The 15,433-nt window shown below is 44.5% G+C and overlaps 1 protein-coding gene across 1 annotated transcript in view; it reads right to left on the minus strand.

Annotated features, from left to right (window-relative positions):
- CNTNAP2 (contactin associated protein-like 2) overlaps positions 1–15,433 on the minus strand; it is a 909,256-nt gene that overhangs the window by 130,475 nt on the left and 763,348 nt on the right. The window contains exon 12 of the mRNA XM_010843889.1: positions 8,189–8,282. Within this exon, the coding sequence (XP_010842191.1) occupies positions 8,189–8,282 (94 nt within the window). The remainder of the gene's footprint in view (positions 1–8,188; positions 8,283–15,433) is intronic.

The following is a 15,433-nucleotide window of genomic DNA, read 5'->3' on the forward strand; positions in this document are numbered from 1 at the left end:
TGCCATAAGGGTGGTGTCATCTGCATATCTGAGGTTATTGATATTTCTCCTGGCAATCCTGATTCCAGCTTGTGCTTCTTCCAGTTCATCACTCAGATCTCAGCTTCTGTGCCACATCCCCTGGGGTGCCTTCCCTTACCTCCTGGACTGGGTTAATGCTCCCCCTTCTTGCTCTCAAAGAACCCAGTATTTCCACCTTCCATTTATCCTGCCACAGGTCCTTCCACTTCAAATTGCCTTTCAACACTGGCTGCTCTCTTCCAGTTAGAACTTAAGCCCCTGTAAGAAACTGTGCCTGTCTTGGACATCATAGGTGTTCCAGTGGCATATACAATGCCTAGTGTGTGTGACAAATAATGATTACAAGCTTGTTTAATTATGATTTAATAAAAATAACTAATGTTTATTATACCTATACTATGGGGCAGACCCCATGCTTCCTATTAAGCATGTCTTATTTTGTTGAATCCTGCAAAGCAGTGGCCATTACTATTCCTGTTTAATACATGAGGAAACAGAAAGCCCAAGATGCTAAGTAACTTGCCAAAGTCAAACTATTCGTAAGTGACAGAGTAAGAATGCAAACCCACAAGTGTGATCGCAAAGACTGCTCTTAACTGCAATCCTTATGTATCAATCAGGATGGGTTGTTGTGCTGCAGTAACAAATAGCCCTGTAGACTTGCTAACTTAAGAATGCAAAGGTTTTTTTTTTTTTTTTCCTTTGGAGGCTGTAGGTTCATCATAAGTTGACATGGTGCTCTGTTCATTGTGGTCACAGAGGGATCCTGTCGAGGGAACAATCAGTCTTGAGGTTTGTTGGCCATCATATCAAAGGGACAGAAGGACCCCAGAAGGTCTTGCATCAGCAGTTAAGTCTTCTTGCCTAGAAACAGCACATGTATTTTCTACTCATCACATTTTTTGGCTGGAAATCCTCACTGAGCAGCATGATGCCTACCAGAGTATATCACCTCATCCATGAATGAGCACAGCGGTATGTCATTTCCTGCTGTGTCGGGAGGCTTTGCCAAATATTTGGAAAACCTTAGACTAAGGATTTCTTTACCAAGGATCATAATATTCACATTTGAGATACAATGGAAATCATATGGTAGCTTCCAACAGGTCTCTCGCAGGTCTTCTATCTCAGTTGCTTCTATAGCGGTACTCTGAAAAAAAGTTTCTGGGACCAAGACGACTCACAAACTGTATTAAGTTCAAATGGATCAGCACTGACCTTTAATTTGACCACTTCAGACCTTGCCTCTGACAAACAGCCCTGGTCATTAAAGCAATGATTACTCGGCAGTAGTTACTATTCAGCTTCTTTCCAAGCACAGTTTCCTAAGCTCACACAGAAGAATTGATACATTCTCCCTACAGAGTAGGTCTATCTTATGATTTGGTACTACTATGCTACACGGCCATGACACGAACAGTTAATTTGAAAAACAAACAAAAGGCAGGTTCAGATTTTACTTTCTAAGAAGAAAATTAAAATGAGTATTGCAATCCTGAAAACAGAGGCTATCTGTTTAATAACACAGAATGTACAGTGATGTGAGGAGCAGTCGATGCTGACATTCTTCTAAATTGGCACCTATACTACATCCACAATGGTGTGTGCCGTCAAGGAACCCTAAACACAACTATCATACTACATCCACAATGGTGTGTGCCGTCAAGGAACCCTAAACACAACTATCATACTACATCCACAATGGTGTGTGCCGTCAAGGAACCCTAAACACAACTATCATACTACATCCACAATGGTGTGTGCCGTCAAGGAACCCTAAACACAACTATCATACTACATCCACAATGGTGTGTGCCGTCAAGGAACCCTAAACACAACTATCATACTACATCCACAATGGTGTGTGCCGTCAAGGAACCCTAAACACAACTATCATACTACATCCACAATGGTGTGTGCCGTCAAGGAACCCTAAACACAACTATCATACTACATCCACAATGGTGTGTGCCGTCAAGGAACCCTAAACACAACTATCATACTACATCCACAATGGTGTGTGCCGTCAAGGAACCCTAAACACAACTATCATACTACATCCACAATGGTGTGTGCCGTCAAGGAACCCTAAACACAACTATCATACTACATCCACAATGGTGTGTGCCGTCAAGGAACCCTAAACACAACTATCCTTTGAATTCTCACATGGAACAGGAGAACCTTCTCGGCTTTAGTATCGCATTTTTCACCTTTCAAAAAAGCCATCATCATCTTACAGTTTCAAGGGTTTTTAGGCTTTATGCAAGTTGGTCTCACTCAAGCCCGGAAACTCCTCAAAGTACAGGACACATTTTAATCTAGCTTTTGTTCAATACTCTCAATATTGGAAGCTCCACTACTTCAAAAGAGTGGCTCCTCATTTTTGAATAGTTTTAGCTATTAGGAAGTTCTTTCAAACTGAAATTTTCCTCTCACTTGGCGACTCTGGTGCCTTAGAGTAAGCCTCTACAAAGCCTAATTCTTTTTTTATGGAGCAGTTGTCAAGACTGAAAATCAGATTCTATCATGTCTCTTAAATCATATCTTTTTATTGGTGTAAGTATCTCCAAGTCTTTTGATTTTTTTCCCCTTATGGATCCTTTACCTATTTTGTCTTCTTAAAAGATGTCTTAAAATGTGGTGCTTAGGATTGGCCATGACTTCCCAGCCGAGGTCTGCCTATACTTCTTGCTGTGTACACAATTCTCTTATTAACGTACTTCAGTATTATATTTATTTAAAAATCAGTCACCACATATCAAAATGTCCATAAAACCACCCCCGCCCCTGAGTCTTTTATGATACCAGGAGTCTTTCATCTTCTACTTATATGCTTCTTCTTTTTTTTGCCTTCTGGTCTAAGTGCAAGAATTATGTTTATCTCTATTATATTCCATCTTATTATTTTTATCCTATCTTTCCAGCCTGCCAAGATGCTTTTAAAGTGTTTTTTATCATCCAGCTTATTAAACCATCCCTCTCAGCTTCATGGCATTTGCAAACTTAATAAACATTCTATTTGTGTCTTTATCCAAGGCACTGATAGAAATGTTGGGGAAAGAGATGAGTAGCACAGAAGACTCTGCTACAGGCTTCCAATTGACTTAGAGATTCTCTTGAAAGACTATTAAATCTGTTGTTGAAAATCAGATATATAAAGTCCATGACATCATTCAGCTAGTAAATGATGGACATAACTAGGTCTGGTGAAATTTATACTTTGTGAAGCTTTGCTCATTGCTGGGGATCCTGGCTTCCTCCTCGCAGGATTCAGAAATGTCACAACTCATTCCAAAATTCTGTTGCCGGTTGACAGCGTTCACAGTTTTATTTCTAGAATATATTTCTGCCGCTCCCTTTAGAAGTCACACTTGTCGTGGATTAAGTACCCTTCTTTCATCCTTTTTATGTGTCCTTTTTCAAGCAGTGCTCATCAAAGAGCTCCATGTGAAGTCCTATTAATTTATTTAGATACATCTCCTTTTCCTTCTTTTATGTGATCAGTTTCTGATTAGCAGCTGACTCAACAACTTGGGGGCGTGGATCTCAAGGGGGTGTCAAAACCTTAGTGGAGTACATGAGAGAGCCATTTGAAGTTCAGCTGTCTGATGGACATTTACATAGCTAGTGAAAGCATATTGGTTGCTTCTCACTGACGTGAATGTCAGTTTCAAAGAGAGATCTCACCAATCCTGTTCCTGCTAAATGACCACATTTTTAAGGAACACTGGCTGGAGGAGATGGTGGATGATTAGCCTAGCCAGGCACCCACATGTTTTCTGAGGTCCTCACTGTGACTCCTTAGATGGTACTAACAGAATTTATCTCCAAGGTATCAGATCTCTTCCTTGATTCTTCATCCTTCTGAAGGTTATAGGTGTTACCAGGAAGGAATGCCTAGCTCTTGGTGTCACACACCTGTTTCAAAGGCCTCCTCTGCCAATGACCAGGGAGATATTAAGCCAGTGGTTCTCAGTGGGCAGTGACTCTACCCTTGGGGGAGCATTTGGCCACATCTGGAGTCACTGATGGCTGTCACAACTGGGGGGTGTGACTTGTAGCCAGTGGGTAGAGCACCGGGAAGCAGCTAAGCACCCCACAAAGCACAAGTCAACCACCACAACGAAAAATTGTGTATCTGACCCCAAAAGACAACAGTGCTGCTGCTGGAAAACCTGCTTGAAGAAAATAACCTTCCTGAATCTTCATTCCTTTTCCCATACAGTGAGGGTAACAGTGGTCCAGGCTGGTGTCATGAGAACTATAGGCAGCACTATATACTAAAACACATACCACACTGCCACAGAGCCAGCGTCCAAAAACAGCCATCATTTTTTTGGCTTATTATTATCAAGTATTACACGGGATATTTATTAAGATGTTATTCGCTCAATACTAAAAAGGTAGTTTATTTACGCCACAAATATTTTTTTGAGCACTTTCCATACGTTAGGCACTGATGTGGCTGCTGCAAATAGATAAATTAAAAAGTAAGAAGACAACACTGTTAGCTTCCTGTTAGCTTCAGGAAGCTAACAGCTTGCAAGTAGGCACTGTGTTCCCATTTTGTAACTGACAGACCCAGGCTCTGGGAGGTTCAAGTACTGAACTCAAGGGTTCAATGCCAATGAGGGGCAGAGCCCAGATTCTAACACCAGTGGCGGCTACAGACTGAGGGCTTGTGTCTCTCTAGAACTGTATGCTGAAATCCTAACCCCCAAGGGGATGGATCTGGGATCAGATCGTGAGGGCAGAGATCTCCCGAATGAGATTATTGTCCCTCTAAGAAGAGCCCCCTGGAGGAGGAAATGGCAACCCACTCCAGTATTCCTGCCGGGATAATCCCATGGACAGAGGAGCCTAGTGGGCTCCCGTCCATCAGGTCACAAAGAGTCGGACACGACTGAAGAGACTGAGCGCACACACCCAAGAAGAGATGGGAGAGAGCTTACTTCTCTCCATCACATGAGGATACGATGAGAAGACAGGTGTCTGCAAACGAGGAGCTGGGCCCTCACCAGACACCTGCTCTGCTGCTACCTTGATTGCCAACTTTCCAGCCTTCAGAACTTGTGAGAAATAAACGCCTGTCGCTTAGCTGTCTAGTCGGGGATTTTATAGCAGCACGAGCTGACCAGCTGACTGCCACACCCTCTCTGCCTGATTCCAAAGCCTACATGCTTTCCACTGCATTATTGTCAGATGCCTGCCTTTAGGAAAAGGAGACTGCAAGCTGTGTGGGAAGATCTCACCTCTGTGCTAGTTTTTATCATCTTAGCATCCTTATCGGCATCCTCTCACTCTGCAGGACACGTCTACGGTGATAAGCTTTTCGTTTCTTTCCCTTCTACTGTTTATCAATTTAACAAATATTTATTGAGCACTTGCTCCTTGTTCCCTTGGAGGAGGAAATGGCAATCCTACTCCAGTATTCTTGCCTGAAAAATCTCCTGGATAGAGGGGAGCCTGGAGGCCTGTTGTCCATGAGGTCACAAGGAGTGCTCCTTGTTAGGATGCAGTGGAACTTTGAGACCCTGTCTTGTGGTCTGCAGAGAGCTCTGGGGCTGGTGTGGATGAGAGTCAGTCTTGAAAAGAAGTCTCGCGTGAGACCCAAAGCAGAGCCTTAACTTAGCCTCACGTGCCTGAGGCCATGAGGTCCTCTCCCTGTCGGGGCTGTGGAGGTCCTTACAGGTTTCTATTTCTTTATGCAACTCATCACAGGCACAGTTAGTTTATTTGCATGGCAAAATTTTCCTTTGGTGAACAGAAAACTCTGGGTGTATTATTCATATACCTGAAATTCATATAATGGTTTTAGCTCAGCACATCTCGAGCAGAGTCAATTCTTACTTATAGAAGATTTCTCTTATGATGTTATTTGTTCATGACCTTGAAGGTTCGTGCCTCATTGCATATTGCAATTTTGCTTTAGTGTCAATTTAGTCACCTGACTTGAAATCCTGATGAATAAGAGTGTTACTCATGGTGAAGGAAACTGGCATTCACCCAAAGTACCTGTCAAATTTGACTTTGCAAGTTTCATGAAAGAAATAAAGTCCATTGTTTCCGTATGTTCATGCTGGGTGTTACTTTAGGAATATCATAGTGCAGTGTCTTTAGGAATATCACAGTATCATAGTGTAGAGTTTGTTTGGATGGAGTCAGCCCTGAAGGAGCGCTTAAAATTTCCTGTTATTCTTCACTGAGTTGCGGAATGCATGTGGCGGCAAGTGGGCACTCAGCGACACCTCAGGGTGCATGCCTGCAGACACCAGGGCTCTACGCCACTGACTACATTGGCATGTGTAACCAAATTATAACGGCACTGCTTGTCTTTCCGCTGCGTTTCCTTCTGGACCTTGACCCTTACTGACTAGACCTTTGTTTGTGGACTCTCATCAGAGAGACCCAGCTTCACAACTCTGCTTTTCCACACAGCAGTCAAGTAACTCCAGCAAACTGACCCTGCTCAGCTTCAGCTTCCTCGTCTGTAAAATGAGGAAAATGATCCTACGTCTTGCTTCCCTGAGCTGCTGTGACACTACGTTGTCACATTTGCACACGAAGACCTGATGCCTCGAACAGCAGGTGGCCCGGTGGTCTGGGCTGCCTTTCCTTTTCACTTTCACCACTGATTAAGCTACTGCCACTCCCCTCTGCCTTTTCGCTGAGGGCGTGGCCCTTTCCTGGGACGCGACCTACACCTCTGTTTGCCCGCTGTCTTGTCTCGTGTGTCCCTGGTTCTCAGTCCTGGAATACACTTTGCTCTTGGCTGCTTTCTGACATGGGATGTTGGGCTTGTCCCTCAACAGGCCAGCCTCTGTTGCCCAAATCCTCTTCTTCGGTCTTTCTGTTTCATTCCTAAGTCCACCATCACAGAGGTTACAGCACGGTGGTCAGGAACAGAGACACAGGTATCTGACTATCTAGGAAAATGTTTTGATCCCAGCCTTAAGTAGGTGGCTTTGGGCACGATACGTAATCTCTTGATGCCTCAGTTTTCTCAGCTGTAAAGTGGAGATGATACCTTGAGTATCTCATGGATTTACTAAGGAGTTTAAATGTGTTTGTGTATCTGAAGCACTTGAAACGGATCTTGGCCCACAGAAAGCTCCTCTGTAAGTGTATACTATTGTTACTTGTTGTTATGGGTTGGGCCCCCTGTTCTTTTCATTATCTGCTAGGTTCCCCTGTCCCCATCTTTTAAAAATGAATGCTTTTAACAATTAAGAGCATTCTGATCATACAGCAGCCCCCCTCCCCCGGCTTTGGCCAGCACATCACCCACTGTCTTACGAGTCCCATTTTGGGTTCACAATATAGAGTTCTCTTACAGAAAAAAAAAAAATGTCATTGGCTTTATATTAATCACTTAAAATATGTAACCAATCACATCCAGAGTTAATCTCGACAGCTCTGATCTGTAGTAGAGAAGGGCCAAGTGGCTTCTAAATTCACGATCACATGCAGGGGATTCTGTCACAACCCCAATTCCTATCAGCCTTCTGATTGCAAATAATATAGGTAGGGCTTCCCGGGTGGCTCGGTGGTGAAGAATCCACTTGCCAATGCAGGACACACGGGTTCGATCCCTGACCCGGGAAGATTTCAGATGCTGGGAGCAACTAAGCCTGTGCACCCCAGCTACTGAGCCTGTGCTCTAGAGCCTGGGAGCTGCAACTCTCGAGCCCACGTGCCACAACTACTGAAGCCTGAGCGCCCTAGAGTCTGCCTGCAACAAGAGAAGCTACCACAATGAGAAGCCCATGCACCGCAACTAGAGCGCAGCCCCCACTCGCCGCAACTAGAGAGAAGAACCAGCAGCAACGGAGACCCAGCATAGGCCAAACAAGAAATCTAGAAAACAGTTAAAAAAAACATCAGGTATGCTTCTCGACATGTTGAATACTTAGAATAGGAAAAAGTTATATTAAATATTGTTAGTGGGTAGAGCTCTGTAATAAACCAAAGAACAGATTTTAGATAAAGAAACTGGGAGCAGATACACGGCTTCACCCGTGTTTTAGTTTGTCATGTACCAAACAACACAGGTTTTATCACCATCACAGATATAGGAGCCTCAACCACCAATTACGACACATTTCAAAGGCAAATGAGCAGCTTTAGGAAATATTATGTGGGCAGTTTATCCCAAATTTCTTACCTATGACTTTTCCTAGGAAGAGCGACTTGGGAGAATTGAAGAGCGTGTCGGATGAACTTGGCAGGTGGTAACTCACGGAAGGATAGTGATCCAGCTGCAGGAGGAAAAGAAGAGACACTTTTAGAAGAACGTCACATCCTGCAGGGACGCGGATCTTCCCTGAGGGATGATGTCACTCTTTCAGCCCCAGTTTCTGGATCTTATTTCATCAGTGCTGACTCCAAAATACCAGCCTGAGAAAATAGGAGCTCATCCCAGCCTTTGCTGGGGTTATTGGAAAATGATCTGAGCTTGTACATGAAGACCTTTTATGAGCTCTTCTCCAGCTCACGAACCTTTTCTGTGGCTGATGGACTAAGACCCTTACTCATTTTAATAGAGTAAAATCTGCTTGATTCAGTCTCTAGTATTGGCCCCTGAGATAGAGTAGGCTACATGTATAGTGATTTTCTTTAGCACACCTTACTGCATTTATTTCTTCCCCATTTGGGGCTATCCACCAGGACACCAATATCATTCTTCAGAATATATATATGTGTGTGTGTGTTCAAATGTGAATATGAATATATTAATGTATGTGAATACGTGCGAGAATTCCCTGGTGACTCAGGTAGTAAAGAACCTGTCTGCCAAAGCAGGAGAGGCAGGAGATTTAGGTTCGATCTCTGTATCAGGAAGATTCCCTGGAGTAGGAAATGGCACCGCACTCCAGTATTCTTGGCTGCGAAATCCCACGGACAAAGGAGTGTGGCGGGCTACAGGCCTGGGGCCACAGGGAGTCAGACAGGACTGAGTGGGCAAGCACGCAAGAATATGTACATTCAAATGCTGAGATATCCGGGTCACAGTTTTCTTGCTTGTCCAAACGAGGGTGATTTCTCCTTCCTGCCACAGTGCAGGGACATCAGAGCCTGGAGGGGGCAAAGACACCGTTACTATGGCAGAGCTGACCTTTCAGAGTGGAGCTGGGTTGGCAACAGAGGGAGTTAAAAACAAAGCAGATGGGAAGAGCTTACAGACAATGGCTGTCACACGTCTGATTATGCTTCCCATGCAAAAGTGTGAACACTGCTGTCCCAGAATCCTTTGTGCCCTAACTGGCTATTCTTGCCTTAGCTGAACTTTTACAACCCAAACATTCTAGCTGTTTCTCCAACTGTGAGCTCTTAGAACTTTCTGTGTTCCTTGTAACCACCTGGGGAAAAAGAAATCTCTTTTGTACCCTTTCGTTTTTCTGAAGTGAGTTTAATACCTGCTCAGGAGAGCATAAGGTAAGGTGTGGGTTAGAAGGAAACACTTTTGTCCTCCTATCCAGCAGGTCCTTCCTGTGGGAACTGCGTACAGTAGCTACGTGCTGGGGCACGAACTTCCGAAACTAGACTCGCTAGAGGTGGGCCAGCATGGGCAAAGCTGCAGGGTGCAGGCCTGCTTGGGGGGCGAGGAGCGGGGGGAGGAGAGGCAGGCTGGAAGTGTGGGGAGGGGACCAATCTCACTGGCCAGGAGGAGGACCGGCCGCTTTGAGGAATGATGGTTAATTATTAATGACCATCTACACCGGAATCTTGAGACTGCTTACTCGAAACCTAGAGCTTATTGAATATTCAAGATTAAGAGTCCAAGAGTCATCACAGCTTAGGAATCTGGAGAGTTCTGACCTGCAGGACTGGTACTGTGAGTTTTTTTTTTGTGCCTGGGTATCTGGTAGCACTGTGATAAAAGTCTAAAAAAGCATGATTAAAGCCAACATTGGCATGTTCGACTACAATTTTGCAAAGTTTGCTATGATTTCAAGTGTTTCATTAATAAAACACATGTTCTGGCCAGAGAACCTTAAATATTAATACTTCTATACTTTATTGTTTCCCTGGGGCAGAGGCGACTATCAGTTCAGTCGCTCAGTCGTGTCCAGCTCTTTGCGACCTCACGGACTGCAGCATGCCAGGCCTCCCTGTCCATCACCAACTCCCGGAGTTTACTCAAACTCATGTCCATTGAGTCAGTGATGCCATCCAATCATCTCATCCTCTGTCGTCCCCTTCTCCTCCTGCCTTCAATCTTTCCCAGCACCAGGGTCTTTTCAAATGAGTCAGTTCTTCACATCAGGTGGCCAAAGTATTGGAGTTTCAGCTTCAGCATCAGTCCTTCCAATGAACATTCAGGACTGATCTCCTTTAGGATGGACTGGCTGGATCTCCTTGCAGTCCAAGGGACTCTCAAGAGTCTTCTCCAACACGACATTCAAAAGCATCAATTCTTCAGCACTCCGCTTTCTTTAGAGTCCAACCCTCACATCCATACATGACTCCTGGTAAAACCATAGCTTTGACGAGACAGATCTTTGTTGGCAAAGTAAGGTAACAGCTTTTTGATATGCTGTCTAGGTTAGTCCCTGTTGCTAAAGAGCAACTACCTGCTTTGGCGCCATCTGGTGGCACACATGGGGAACTGCTATGGTCCCTCCATCCACTTAGTACCTGTTGTTAGGGAACTTGGGGTTGCCGAGGGGAAGGGATAGTTAGGGAGTTTGCAGAGGTCATGTACACACTGCTATATTCAAAATGGATAACCAACAAGGACCTATTGTGTAGCACAGGGAACTCTACACAATGTTATGTGGCGCCTGCATGGGAGGGGGGTTTGGGGGAGAATGGATACATGTATATGTATGGCTGAGTCCCTTCCCCGTTCAGGAGAAACTACCACAACATTGTTAATCAGCTATGCCCCAATACAAAATTAAAAGTTTAGTTTGAAACAAACAAACAAAAAATGGCTTCCTGAAATAGTTACATCATAACAGTATGTAGTAATCACTATGCTACCCTATATAGTACTTGACAGAGTCGGCTTTTGGCACATTTTATATTATTTTTACCCAGCTCATGTAAAATAAAATTGCTAGTTTGTCTCCATAGATTACTTTCATTTCTTCCCCTTCCTTCATATATGCAGCTGATGACTTGAACCCAAAGCTAAAATTTACCTATATTATATTAAAATTTATTTCTTTTGCTTGGAAGGATACAGACTACTCAGAAGTTTTTGAATCTTGATTGTGCCATCAGTGATTCTGCCTGGCGTTGGTTTATCTATAAATACCACTAACACCCTTGAGTCTTAATTCATTAATGAAGCGATTAATGAAAATATATTGGGCAGGAATCTCAGAGGGCAGTGATCTATCATTCTGATCCAAATCACTTTTTAGTTAGGAAAATCTTTTGTAACAACCGAGTCGGAAAATATGACAACCGCTGAAGATACACGGGAAGGCTTTAACGTTTATGGAGATTAAACTCCTCGTGTCTGCGGCAGTTCTGTGATGGAAGAGGACCACAGGAGGAGAGCTAAGAGGGGAGAGGAGTCCGCTCGAGTTTTCCTCGCCGCTCGTCTCTCTCTCACTCTCCGTCCTGCTTTGTACCCAGAAGGAAGGGTGTGGGAGGAAAGGATGAGGTGACGTGGCGGGGACGGTGGGAAAGGGAACAGCAGCTCTGGGACCTGCGGATGCGACCAAATTAGGGATCCTGGACTCTGGGGCGATGAGCTGTGGGATGCAGGTGGCTCTAGAAGCTGGAAAAGGCAAGGAAAGGGATTCTCCTCTCCGAGCTTCGGGGCAACCAGCCCAGTCAGCAGCAGGCCAACCACTCAGTAACGCTAACTGGCCTCCAGAACCGTAAGGCAATTCCTCAGGGTTACCCTAAATCCGCAGTAAATTGTTACAGCAGCAACAGAAAACCAATCCCCGGAATTAAAAGAAGAGCTTGTGACATTAAAACCAGGCCCGAACAGCGCCATCTCCTGGCTTGCTTCTCAGACAACCACGCTAGTTCTGTTCCTGTCTTCCTGCCTCCCAGACAGAGATTGTTAATAAGATCGATTTCTGAGCTGCCCTGGCTTTTTGAGAGCATCCAGCCCTGCTTTCCGGAATCCTCCCCACATGAGCCCCGTTCCCAAAATAAGCTGTCCCTGCCTCTCTCCCAGTGACACCTCCACGGAGGTCCCTGGGATGTGAGTCTCTTTGTGTCGGTAATCAATTTGTTGCCTCCTTTCAGTATATGCTCTATGATTAACGTGAGTTCCTTTAATTTCCTTTAAAGTGAGCAAAATATTAAACTTTTCTGGTTGAGGGCCCTGGAAGAAAAGCTACGACCAACCTAGACAGCGTACTAAAAAGCAGAGATATTACTTTGCCGACAAGGGTCCTTCTAGTCAAAGCTATGGTTTTTCCAGTAGTCATGTATGGATGTGAGAGCTGGACCATAAAGAATGCTGAATGCTGAAGAATTGATGCTTTCTAACTGTGGTGCTGGAGAAGACTCTTGAGAGTCCCTTGGACAGCAAGGAGATCAAACCAGTCAATCCTAAAGGAAATCAACCCTGAATATTCATTGGGAGGACTGATGTTGAAGTTCCAATACTTTGGCCACCTGATGTGAAGAGATGACTCATTGGGAAAGACCCTAATCCTGGGAAAGACTGGGGGCAGGAGGAGAAGGGGACAGAGGATGAGATGGTTGGATAGCATCACCGACTCAACGGACATGAGTCTGAGCAAGCTCAGGGAGGTAGTGAAGGACAGGGAAGCCTGGCAAGTCCATGGGGTCTCAAAAAGTCGGACACGACTGAGTGACAGAATAACAAAGGGGGCCCTGGAGGGAAGAAAGGGCTTCTGGAAATTTCCAGTGCTGGCTTGAGGGTGGGGAGGTCTGCCTAGGGCCTGAGGTCTGCCTGAGCCTCAGACCCAGAGTGTGATCCTCCTGTGACCCTATGGCCTGGTACCCATCTGTTTCCCCTGGAAACCAGAGCCCCTGTGAGCCCTGTGTGGGCTGCGTGCTCTGAGGCCTCCTGCCTCCAATCTCACACATGCTCACACGTGTGCACACTCCTCCAACTCCACAGAGTGGCCTTTTGGTGGCTCAGCAACCCCAGACCAGCTCCAGCCTTGCCAAGCCAGAGCTTCTCTGCTCTCTGGGGTGCGGGGGGGAGACACGCACGCACGTGGTTTCTGTTTGAACCCAGGCCCACGTACTGAGTCGCTACTCTGTGCAGGGCTTTGTGCTGGGCTTTTCATGTCCTTATGTCATCTAACAGACATGACAAAAAGCATCTCAACTCAGAAAAGGAGTTGGCTAGCCGGACTGATAGGCTAACCCGGCTACACCTGGGTAACCACAAAGGCGACCTGTGAGTGACAGGCTCCTGAAACAGCCCCCGTGGCTCAACCGGGGAAGGAAGAGCTCAGCTACATTTTAAGTATTTACATTATAGGAGAGAATGCGTTAAATCAGATAAGGCAAGTACGGCTCAACCTGCAGAGCCTGAGAACACATCATATTAATACCGGTTCACTCATGTTACCAGGTGGCTGCCACTCCGCCAGGGAACCCCGGCGCACTTGTCATGGTCAAGTGCGATCAGTTCAAGGCAATTTCTTCGGGGTCCAAGCGAGCTATTTCGCTGTACATTTAGCTGATGGTCATCTCACTGGCAGTTAAGAGGCAATGAGAGCTTGTGTACTGGAGGCACATCAAAATTAAAGGCTGTGACATCATGTGCCCCAGGACACCCTTAAGGGGACACTCACTTGTGCGACATTTACCGTCACTGTGACTCGGGCTGGGGCTCCAGCCTCACACACTGAGTTCAGAGCTTTCGTGTCGTCCAGGTATGATTTTGTGATTTCAGTTCACTGCCATTTTAAGGCACAGTTTGTCTTGGCAGAGTGGGAGGGGATTTCCTCACCGCGTTTGTGATTTGGGGGTGAAATGGAGGAGGCGGGGAAGGAGGAGGGAAGAAGGGCTGAGCTACCGTACGGTCACCTCTAGCCATCCGAGGGCCCGGCTCCCTGTCTGGAGACACGCAGAAGGGACACGCAGCACCGCCCTGAGGACACGGAGAGTCAGTGACCCGCCCCAGGTCACAGACCGGAAGTGGCGAGGTCAGCCTTGAGACCGGAAGTGGCGAGGTCAGCTGAGAACCGATGTTAAACTCACAAGGAATGTTCTTTTCCAGAGAGGGTTAAGGGTTGGGAAATAAAGTCTTTAAGAGACAGACCTTCATTTCCTGTACATGTGCACAGGTTTCCTTTCAGAGTTATCAGGAGTTTTCATTTACGGTTCAATAAGCAATTTTAAAATGAGGAGCATTTACGAACTTATTACTATTGCCATCATGCCTTCATTATTATGGAAATGTAGTCGGTACAACATATTTTGCCTCATAAGGTCTAGTGTAACTGAAATCCTGTGGTATTGATGCAATTAAAAGAATTAATAAGTCCATTAGGTGGCTTATTTTTATATAAAAAATTTCTCAAAACAGTAAAAAGAAGAAAAAAAAAGTGCTTTCAAATGTTAATCTACTTTCCTTGGCCTAACACTCCACCTACTGGAAAAACAGTGAATACTATTTAAAGCACAAAGTATTTAAAAAAGAAAACTGACTTTGTATTAATAAATCTGTATAATATTTATAAATATCAAAGGATAAGAGGAGAAATTCTCATTTCACAATTGATATAGCATTTTCAAAACAGCTAATTTCTAGGAGTTTTATAGCAGGAAGTTCCCAAATACTTTATAATTAAAAAAAAAAATCTCATCAGAGCATATTTAGGATTTTCAGGTTTATCTTTTGACTTGTATATGAGAATTCAGATGATAACAATAAAGCATTAAAAATCAACATCTGAGCCACTATCTAGTAATTACATTTCTGATTTCCTTCTCAGAGATCCAGTGTGAGAACAGCTCATGGTTTTAATATGCTTTTACATTTAAAATCACTTTAATAGCCATCAAAATTAATTATTATACACAGCGAGTGGTTTAGCTAATCATTAACACAATTAGCATCCGTTAAATCATTTCAAAGACGTATTTTCCTGAAAAGCTCAAGGCAAAACACATTTTTGATAAACTGTAAAATGACTTTCTGGGAATAAGGAAGAACAAATCAGTGGGTGCAAAAAGTCAGGCGGAAGGCAAAGAAGAGTGAAAAATTAAAAGTTGGGGACGGTCAGTTCTGAAAATAGGGATTCCAGATACAAAGCTCCCCAAATCATATAACATGATGGCTCAAATTTCTACTCGTCAAACAAAAAAGAGTAAAGAAATACAAGTGAGAACAATTAAAAGAAATAATGTCGACATGACGAATACAACCGGGGCATTTTCTATCTCAGTCTTTATTGGCTTTTGCCGTCTTGGTTTTACCAGCATGTGTTTTTTCGGGGCGGGTGTTTTA

Source organism: Bison bison, unplaced genomic scaffold (assembly GCF_000754665.1).
Source record: "Bison bison bison isolate TAMUID 2011002044 unplaced genomic scaffold, Bison_UMD1.0 scf7180017864191, whole genome shotgun sequence".
NCBI classification, from domain to species: domain Eukaryota; kingdom Metazoa; phylum Chordata; class Mammalia; order Artiodactyla; family Bovidae; genus Bison; species Bison bison.